At 41.0% G+C, this 10,789-nt stretch overlaps 2 protein-coding genes across 3 annotated transcripts in view; one reads left to right on the top strand and one right to left on the bottom strand.

Moving 5' to 3' along the window:
• The first annotated feature begins 2,702 nt into the window (after positions 1–2,702).
• On the top strand, positions 2,703–5,608 carry LOC102193345 (neurofilament light polypeptide-like). Its single transcript, XM_005729265.1, has 4 exons — positions 2,703–3,826; positions 3,948–4,072; positions 4,536–4,936; positions 5,027–5,608. Exons 1-4 carry the CDS (start codon positions 2,783–2,785, stop codon positions 5,353–5,355), a joined length of 1,899 nt encoding a protein of 632 aa, XP_005729322.1. The 5' UTR covers positions 2,703–2,782; the 3' UTR covers positions 5,356–5,608.
• A 3,652-nt stretch (positions 5,609–9,260) lies between these two features.
• Positions 9,261–10,789, bottom strand: part of nefma (neurofilament medium chain a) — a 4,914-nt gene continuing 3,385 nt past the window's right edge. Inside the window, exon 4 of one of the 2 annotated variants that reach the window (XM_013909845.1) lies at positions 9,261–10,763. In XM_013909845.1, coding sequence (XP_013765299.1) covers positions 10,169–10,763 — 595 coding nt within the window. In that variant the 3' untranslated portion in view covers positions 9,261–10,168. The remainder of the gene's footprint in view (positions 10,764–10,789) is intronic. The other variant, XM_013909846.1, reaches the window with a different exon arrangement.

Here is a 10,789-nt window from a genome sequence, read left to right as displayed (position 1 = left end):
CTGTCAGAAGTGCCTATCTTGGTGCAACATAAAACATTATCAAGTCAGTGTAAAATCTGAAATCAGGGGTAATATATAAGGTGTTATTTCAATTAATCACCTCTAGGAGCTGCTCTAATATCATGTCGATTATGTTTACCATTGTATTACATGAAACTTGTTTTTATGAGATAATAACACCACATAAAAAACTTTTTTCTTACAGTTAGAATATTTTAGGGGTATGTTGAAAACAGAATGAGTTACAAATCCAATAATCCACTTTTCTCCATATGATAGAAAATTGTCACCATCTCTGCTGCATGCTTTGATTAAAACTTAATCACTTTGTATCCTTAGTCTTAAATAGAAAAAGGCCTGGCGCTCCACCAAAGTGAACCTATGACATATGCTACTGAGACAACATTTTTAGGATTTTTCATTAAATTTAATGCTGGGAAGAGAAAATACACTGACAGACAAAGAGCTGACAAAGCAGGGGCATTGAGCTGCAGAGCTAACAGGAAAAGTAGATGCCTTGTGTCCTGAACAATCAAATTTATGATCCAGAGGAAATACAATAATCCAAAAATAGAATATTAATGGAACTCCAGGCATGAAGCCAACCTGCATCATGTGATCATGACATTGAGATTTTCTTCTATACAGAATATAAACTAATGAGAAGGACTGTGACAAGGAAGAAGAAAAGTCACTATTTTTTTCATTTTTATGGCTAGTACAAGATGTTTAACAGAGAATGATGAGTAGTCTTTCAACGAAAAATTCTCTGTGTGCTGCCTACCATCGAAAAACTGTCTGGCAAGTCTTGTAGAACGGGAAAAGTTAAGTTGGAAAATAAATATAATATAAATACTTGCATTTAACAAATACACAATTGGTTATTACGTTAATTTAAGTTGTGTCTGGTGGTGGCTGGATAGATGAATGGATGGTATTTTTGGCCCTCTGGTGGTCAAACTGGACTAATGCATCTTATTAGTTTATTTCACCAAGACAGCAGATGCTATCATGGATCACAAAATTGTTGCTCTAATCAGAAGTATGATGCTGGCATCGTTTTTTGTAAAATGCTAGCAATGTTGAGTGCGATAATACTGTCGTCTTCACATGTAGGCCGAGCTTTTATGTTAGTCAGCATCGTGGAGGCAAGAAGTACCAACCTGGAAATTAGCGCTGTAAGTGATCTAATGTGCTTGGGAAGAGAAGTTAATGATCTACTTTCTCTGTTTTATTTCCCCGGGTCCTGTAAGCGCCTTGTCTGCCAGAAATCTCCCCGATGCAGATTGTCATACTGCTGTTACGGTGGGAAAAAAAGTGTACACAAGGGAGTTTGTGTGATCACAACTGTTACGATGACTCAGCCAGCAGCGCAGCCTATGCAGCTCCCACAGAAGCCCCCCCACCTCCCACCACCTACCTCCTTTTTATTTGGGCACAGCACTGCCTATAGGCACCAGGGGCATTTGCTGCAAAGGCAAAGAACACCAGCCATGCATGCTGTAGAGCTTTCCCATATACAACAATAGACAACTACACAAAACTGCACAATTCATGCTGCAAAACACTGCAATGCACTTCACTTATTCATAAAGCTGGAAAGAAAAATGAATCTTTGAACGGAAACTCTTTACTTCACACGCACACACACACATACACACACACACACACACACACACACGCACGCACACACACACACACACACGCCATATATAGCAGTATGGATATGTTTTCTCCTGTTTCAAATCATGAGGGCAACACAATATGTAACTAGTCACTGAATATTTTAAATATCTTGTGTCGCTGTTATGGGCAATATGATGCTCTTGAGAATATTTGTTCTATATATATATAGCAGAAGGGGTATTTGGGTGAACACACAATTTTCAACTTCTGCAGAAAATGAAATCACAGTAAATATTCTTTAACTAAAGGATCAAAGAAGAGTATTAAACACACCCTGCATGTAAAAATTAATAACCTTTAACAGCAGACAGTTGAGAAACCTGTTGAGAAAAATGAAAATCAATTATGGTATTTTTGCAAGCTTTGCTATACCTGTTGATACCATTGATACATGTTGTATTTATTTATAGTTCAGACATTGTTTTAGCTGCACATTAACCCACTCTAAGTCATGCCTTTAATAGTGTTATGCCATCTGTTTGGGTGGGATTTTTATCATTGCAGGTGTTGAGGCCATGGCTGTAGTTCTGCTCCCCACCACACACAGAGATGCTGTGTCATGATTGTAAAATGAGGACACCCCGGCCCCACCCTCACCCTTTTTTCTGCAGTGAGTGAGGAGACAGAAAATGTGTTTGAGTGATATTTTGTCATTTTTACAACATAAAATGACTGTAAAAACTGTACAGTTTCTTAAAAAGATCAGGTTATGTGTTTAAAACTGGCCATGTGATAGACTTTTTTAAAGTTTTGTTGTAGTCTTAAAAATTACTGTAAAAAGCTGTTTTTATATTCTAGTTTATTTAGAAACTGTTTTTCTTCCTCTCTGCTTTTAACCCTTGCTCATTTCCTTCCTCCGTGTATTCCCATGGCTCATATCTTTCTCATTTCTTGCCATTGCAGTGTAAACCTATCAAGCCTTCATTGTCAGAGGGTGCAGAAAGTGCTTGCGTCAGCCCCCACCATCCAGCTATAAAAGCGCAGGCTGCTGCAGCAGCAAGCAGTCAAGACTTAAACCCAAGCCCTTCGCACTCCTCCACACGCACACATACAGCAAGAGGAGAGGAAGAGCAACTTTTCCTCCTAACACTCAACCATGAGTAGCATCGGATATGACCCTTACTACTCCACCTCATCATACAGACGCTATTTTGCCGAGCCTCCTGCACGTGTGGTGGTGACTAGAGGGAGGACCCTCTCTGGCTTCTCTACTCATGCATCCCCACTGTCTTCCTCCCGTCTGCAGTACTCCTCCCCTGGCCGTGTGCTCTACTCTTCTTCCTCACCAGCTTCTTCCCTGGAGCTGGAACTCAGCCAAGCGGCCCAGATCAGCTCCGAGTTTCGGGCTGTACGCACACAAGAGCGCAGCCAGCTGCAGGACCTTAATGACCGTTTTGCCGGTTTCATCGAGAGAGTGCGTGAGCTGGAGCAGCAGAACCGTGCCTTGGAGGCAGAACTGCTGCTGCTGAGGCAAAGGCACTCTGAGCCGTCCCGCCTGAGAGCACTGTATGAGCAAGAGGCCCGGTCCCTGAGAGCAGCTGTGGATGAAGCTAGGGCAGAACAACAGGCTGTCCTAAGTCAGAGAGAGAGGCTGGAGCAAACCCTGAGTGCTCTGCAGGGTCGATATGAGCAGGAGGTGTTGGCTCGTGAAGAAGCTGAGGGCAAGCTGATGGAGGCTCGTCGGGAGGCCGACGAGGTTACCTTAGCAAAGGCTGAGCTGGAGAAAAGTGTGGAAATCCTGCTGGACGAGCTGGCCTTCCTCAAGAGGATTCATGAGGGTGAAGTGGTTGAACTTCAGGCCCAAGTCCAGCTGGGTGTGCAGGTGGCTGTGGAATCTGAGGCTGCCGCTCCAGACCTCTCTGGGGCTCTCAGGGATATCCGGTCCCAGTATGAAAGGCTGGCTGCCAGGAACATGCAGGCAGCTGAGGAGTGGTTCAGAAGCAAGGTAGGCTCCCTGACTGAAACTGTGGCCCAGCACACTGATGCTGTGAGAAATTCCAAGGACGAAGCAGGAGAGTACCGACGCCAGCTACAAGCCCGCATACTGGAAATCGATGCATGCAGAGGCCTCAATGGATCCCTGGAAAAACAGCTGCATGACATGGAGGAGAAACAGAGTGCAGAGATAGCAGCTATGCAGGTCTGTAAATGTCATCCAGATCTTTGAAGTATGTTACTTAAGGTTTTCATTTGATCCTGCAGTATGTTATTTCCCTTTGTCTCATTGTATAAAATAACACTTAACTTTGATTTTTCTTTAGGATACCATTGCAGAACTGGAGAGTGAGCTGAGGGGCACTAAACAGGAAATGGCCCGCTACCTGAAGGAGTACCAGGACCTTCTGAATGTCAAGATGGCTCTGGACATCGAGATTGCTGCATACAGGTAATGGGTGAAACAGGGAGTGAGTCTGATAAATGATAAAGGGTTTATTTTTAGCGTTGCAAAATTATATAGAAACTCCTATTTAGAGTCACCTAGGAAACTGATGCTTTTGGATTTGTATCAGAGTCAGTGAAGTTTTTTTTTACATTTAATGTCTGAGACATGCAGGGGCGTAATTTACAGGGGGGGTTATGACCCCCCAATAATCAGACCCAACCAAAAACCCCTCCCAATAAAATTATGAATTGTCTTGCATAAATAGGCTGTTGATTTTCTTTACTCATTTCAGTTATTACCAGCAAAATAGTTTAATCATCTCAGAATTTGCCCAGATTTATTTATTTATTTAGACAGAGATCCTGACAATATAATTCTAAGAGTAAATAAATGACCACTTACTGTTACATTTAAGACCCATGCTTTTAACTGATCTCCCATCCTTTCTTTTCATTGTTTGACGCAGGAAGCTCCTGGAAGGGGAGGAGTCTCGCTTCAGTGTAGGTATGGCTGGGGGAGTGTCTCCGTTGTACAGCCACAGTTTGTCAGCACCCTCTTTCGCTAGGCCCGTCTTCTCCAGCCTGAGCTCTGGCACCTCCTACCTGATGACCTCACGCCTGCTCAGCTCCAGTGTCAGCACCACTGAAGGCATCATCTCTGCCAGCCACGCCCAGCAAGCAGAGGCCAGCCCACCTGGTGAGGAGGAGGTGGAAGAGGAGGAAAAGGAGGAAGAGGAAGCTAATGAAGAAGAGGTGGGAGAAGAAACAGAGGAGAAAAAGGATGAAGAGGAAGAGGAAGGTGAGGAGGAGGGTGAGAAAGAAGATGAAGCTAAGGAAGTAGAGGAAGAGGATAAGGAAGAAGGCGAGGGTTGGTTTAACTTGCTCAGTCATGTTCTATCAGTCAAATAAATATCAATTATTAGTGTCATGGTAACTAAATTGTCATCTCTTGATTCAGGTGGTGATGAAGAGGAGCAAAAGGAAGATGCAGCAGAAGCTGCCGAAGATGAAGGAGAGAAAGAGGGAAAAGATGAAGGGGAGGAAACTGAAGCACAAGAGGAGGCAAAAGCAGAAGGAGCTGATGACAAAGAAGATGATACAAAAGATGAAGCACAAGAGCAGGAGGAAGTTCAAAAGAGTGAGGAGAAAGAAGATAAAGCTGATGACAAAGACGTGAAAGCTGTTCCAAAAAAAGATGACAAAGCCGAAGCAAAAAAGGAGAAAGTTGAAGAGAAAGCTGCCCAACCTGAGCCAGCTGAAGAGAAGAGCACAAAGGATAAAAAGTAAACCGTTATGGTCAAGACTGTCCACAAAAAAACTGCAGCTTAAAGACAGGTAGAGGCAACAGTGCTGTCCTCTTAGATCTGCTTGTTAACATGGTGCTCAATAACACAGTCCAACAGCCATTTAAAGCAACAAATCAAGGTTAAATGCTTACCAATGTTCCGAATAGCCCATAAAGGTCTTGTTGCACAGTTCTGAGTGAATGTAATAGTGTATGTGTGTGAGAGTTCTGGTGGGTAAATAAATTATTCTTAAAGCCGTGCATCTCACTGATTTTGAGCCCTGATTTAAAGATTATGCTGACATGCATACAGATTTATGATATAGTCCTCATAGGCACTTGGAAATGTAGAGACATGTGTTGATTTATTATTTCCTTAACAGGCAGAGAGGTGAGCAGCCCAATCACTTACCACACTCACACTGACAAATACAGACATTTAGAGTCACAACATTGCCTCTAAGTTAATTGCTATCCTGCTGTGTTATAAACACTGTCACAAAAGATCCTGCTGTAGTTCAAGATTGATTTTGAACATCAAAGAATGTGGCTTAAAAAACCATAATCTTCATCTTACAAATAAAAAACTGTTTAGTAGTAAAATCAGATTAAAACTTTCATCTTCTATACTGTCTGAGATCACTTGCTGCTCACCATATACTGGGTTACAGAGCAAGTTTGTAACTTTTGAATGTTGCCAGGATTTATAGTGAGTATCTAAACTCACTGTGTAGTTTACTCAAAGTATCACATATTGCCTCTTTAAGAATAACATCCAATGATAGTCGCTAGCCTAGTCCTTCAAAGGCGCAGGATCTGAGATCATTATGCATTGGAATGAAGGGGAAATGACAAATGAATATGAGGAAGAAAAGAAGCATCAACGGGTGCGAAGTATTCATCTTTATTAAGCTAAGGTAATATGCTCAGTATGTTATGTATGTATCAGAAATATCACAGAAATATATGCTGGCATTTACACATAGCTAAATTTTATTTGCCACATTACAACTGTGTAACAGCAATGAAGAACTGAAAAGAAAATCATCCCAATAACATCAAAAACGTGTTCCTCATGTCACCAATTACCTTAAAGCATTGTGATCTAATTGAATTCCCTACAGAAGGAATTGAGAGTAGTGAAGTTCAGAGCATTAAAAGGCATGTTTTCAGACTATAACAGAGATATTTTTGGTGTTTATGGATAGTTACCACCTTCACCTGCTGAATCATTTGAATTGTGATTTAAGGGGTGGAGTTTGCTGACACAGGCTGCTGTTGTTGGTAGACTGGGAGTCACTGAACTGTAAATGTCGCCAATGTTTGTGATGTGAGTGCCTTGTAGGGCATTTTAGGTTTATTAGCATTGATTACTACCATTGATTAGCAGCAGGAGTGACAAAAGTACTGACTTTCTTTATTTAAGTAGAAGTACAGATGCCTTTACTCCAGTAAAAGTTGTAGTACTGAAGTGACTTTTTTACTCAAGTAAAAGCAAAAAAAAGTACAGGCTCTGAATTTACTAACAATGGAAAAAGTAGCTGCACAATTCTACTAGCCATTTTTGTACAAATGTAACTGAAACTTGTGCTATATTAATATAATAATAATTAAATATTAGTATATGAGAATATAGAAATTATTAACATTTTAACGTTCTAATTTCAATCAAACTGCTGTGTTTGAATCTATTATACAGGGCACATGCAGTGAAAGAAAATTTAAAACAAAAATGCTATTTTCTGTCACCTACGTTGCAGACGAGGACTTTCCCTCCACACCTAAACAGTAAAACAAGGCAGGGGTTAAAGTGGGATTCAGCAGGTCGGGAAACCCCGTGTAGTGATCTGTGTACTGGATCAGCATGGGGAAAATAATCACAACTCAAAATAATTTCTAATATATGCTTCAGTAGATATTCTTGGTGTACATGATGTGAACAGCTGACCTGTTGCTCTTTGTGGATTTATGCAACTGAACTGGCTGATGTCCATCCCCTACAGTGACACTACTTTGTTTATACTGTCTTTACACTAGACTGTATAAAGTTGGAAGTCAGTGAATGAATCTAAACATCATCAGCTTAAATGCAAAATTCATCTTTGCTTCGCTTGATGTAACATCCCTTCAGGCTTCCTCCTCTTCTGTAGTGCTAGTCACATTCTGAAGTACTGCAAACACAATTTAATATAAATATAATATAATAAAAACACTACAAGAAAGTGCAGATATTTGTTTAAAAATGAAGGGGAAATATAGTTAAAAGTTGTCAGAAAAATAAATACTCATGTAAAAGTTCAGATACCTGAAAATTCTACTTAAGCACAGTAAAGAAGTTTTTGTACGTAGTTACTTCCCACCTCTGATTAGCAGGTATTGTATGTATGCATCCATCTTTTATTTACAGTCTATAGCCATACTATAGTCTATAAGCGCAGTAGTGATGTGCGGATCGATACTGAAATATCGATTCTTCCGATACCAGTCATTCATGTTCTTGAATCGATTCTCATATTAAAATATTGATATTTTAGTAATTTAGGGTAAATTTGTAGTTTATCATTAACAGGAACACAGTGGAAAGAAACTATAACATTCGGATTGTCTACATTCGAAGGAACTACTTCCTCTTCCGCCTTTCATAGTCATATGCGAAATATGGCTGTATAAATGTGTTGCAGCCCCTTGGCGTGCGCACTCACAACAATGGCTGAGCGTAAATGGAGTCATGTGTGGCCGTATTTTACCTCCACAAACAGCCGAGACTTGTGATACATGTGGCAAGAAAGTGAGGTGTTGTGGCCACACCACTAACCTCGTCAAACACCTCAGAGTAAATCATATCACAGAATATGACGTCTCTCGCGGAGTCCTTTAGTGCTGCAGGCAGGCAGCGTGTTCAAATAGCGCACAACTTCAGTTTTTTTATTTCTATGAATTCTGCATTATTAAGTGATAAGAACGAGTACTCTGATATCCTGTAATCATGTTGACGCTATAATTTGAGATACAATAAAAGATACAATAAATAAAATACGTTTTTGTACAAAGTATCGGTATCGGATCAGTATCGTCGATACCACCCTGAATTTTACTTGGTATGGGATCGGAAAGGAAATCAGTGGTATCGCACATCACTAAAGCGCAGCAGCCTTGGGCTCGGTGCCAGTAAAGGGATAGATGCTTAAAAGTGACGCTTCTCACTTTTAAGACATACTTTTATTTTAATTTAAACACCACACAGCCAAAGTTTACGGATAAAGAAAGAGAGGAATGGAGGCCAGAGAAACGAGCTTCCATGACTGCCAAGTTCATTTGGTTTCTTTAAAAAGAAAAGTAGCAACAAGAACCAAACTCGCTTGTCCAGGACTTAATGTTTCTAAACTGGTGCAATGCGGAGAAGTGCGAGTACACTACGAGATACTTTATTTCCTTATTTTTAAATGAAATTCATGCTGATACTAATGATTAACCAGTGACACCCAACCAAGATCGCCCATAGCATTGTTTTCCCAATTATCTCAAATAGCTCCCTGTAGTTAATATTCTGTTATCTCTCCTAATGTGATTTTTTTGTTGTTGTTGTTGTTGTTTAAAAATGCCATTTACACACAAACACACACTGGTCCACGTCATTAAATTAGGCTTTTGGAACCCTTGTGGTGGGTTTTTAAAAAGACACTGATGCTATTTAATACTGATTTTCTGCACCCAAGCCTGTCAGTGATCACATCTGTCGTCACTGCTGGGTTTATGTTGCTGTTGACAGGAAACAAACCACAGTAACTACATTCAATTGCTAATAAACTATGTAATATTCCGTAGCTGTAATGCTGTATTGCTGCAGTGCTGTATACAGTTGCAAAAAATATGATTAAAAGAATAATAAAGTGACAACAGACAGTTGGCGTTTTGAAGATCTTTATGACATTTATTGAGCAAATGCTGTTGGGAAATTGTTCATGATGAGTAAAGTCATGGGATTGCAAACAGTAGCACCTCATTAAATTCTGTATTTAAATTCAAGTCCATCCTATGCATACAGGAATGCATGTTTCTATCATTTACAGTATATATTTTTTTCAGTTGCAGTCAGGTAAACATAACAGACACTGATAAAAAGCATGTTTAAGGCTAGGAGTTTCTTTAGGTTTCTTAAGCTTTATCTGCTTCGGTAAATGGATGTATATGGTATTGTGTTTATCATATCACCGTCCATTTCTTCCGTCACTGTTGGCTGTGTATTTGTTGTTGTTAGTTTCTTTTTGGCTCAGTTGGTATCTTCACGTGTCAAGTAAGGCTTCGTCAGTAGAATACATATGTCTGCATCGAGGACCCTCCATCCGCCAGTCCCCCACTTTTGCTTCAACTCCAAAACCCTCTCCGCAGTAATATTGTTTATTGATTGCTTTCTAGTATTTACTCTTTTTAAGGTGTATTTCTACCATACAGAGAGGAAAGTATTCCGCTCCCCTGAGCTAACATGCAGAGACACCCCACCCACCCAAGCACCCACCCATTCGTGAGCTCACCCACTAACTGCAGAAAGGAAAAAAAATATAAGGAAGAATAAAATATCTCAGTCACTTGTTCCTGTCCGCGTCTGCTGTGAAGCCCGTTTGAAGCTTTCACTCAACATGCATTTTTGAAATTTGTAGCGTTTAACTTTTGTCTTCTCGCTCTGACTTGTTTTGTATGTTTGAGAGTGGTTATCTTTATTACATCGCTCTAGCTGTATGATTTTCTTTGTTATGTTAGTTCTGGATTGATTGCTTGTGTTGTTCTCTCCCCTTCCTCCCCTCCTTCTCTGCTCGCTCACTCACTCTCCGTCACCTGCTTGATGGACTGAGTGGAGTGTTTCTCAGTCTTCTTAGTAGAGACCAGTTTCTCCTGCAGCATCTCTTCCGCCTCCTTCACTGTTTCGGTCACAGTGACGGACTTGATGACATGCTTTGACCCATCCTCTCCGGTGGTGATTGTCTCCACGGTCTTGGTGATCACAACCTTCTGGCTGCTGTCTTCCTTGACAGGACTCTCGTCTACGCCGTTGGTGATCACATCAGCTTCTTTTCCTTCATCCTTCTTCTCTTTCTCCTCAGGGCTACTCTTGTCTATGTCACCGTTCATGGCAACATCTTTCTTTTCAACTTTCTTCTCTTCTGTTGGCTCGCTCTTTTTCTCAGTCTTGTCTTCAGTGCTTTTAGGAGCCTCAGGCTTTGCGGTCTCGGTCTTTGGGGATTCAGCTTTTGGGGAGCTAGATTTTGGGGATGCTTCTTTTGGAGACTCTGCTTTAGGAGAAGCAGGCTTGGGAGATTCAGATTTAGGAGACTCTGGTTTTGGTGATTCAGACTTGGGGGAGGCAGGCTTAGGGGATTCAGACTTGGGGGAGGCAGGTCTAGGGGATTCAGACTTGGGGGAGGCAGGCTTAGGGGATTC

This window comes from Pundamilia nyererei, unplaced genomic scaffold, assembly GCF_000239375.1.
Source record: "Pundamilia nyererei isolate P.nyererei 1_Seehausen unplaced genomic scaffold, PunNye1.0 scaffold00032, whole genome shotgun sequence".
Classification (NCBI taxonomy): domain Eukaryota; kingdom Metazoa; phylum Chordata; class Actinopteri; order Cichliformes; family Cichlidae; genus Pundamilia; species Pundamilia nyererei.
The sequence above is the reverse complement of the archived record's forward strand: the minus strand, read 5'-3'. Positions and strand labels throughout refer to the sequence as shown.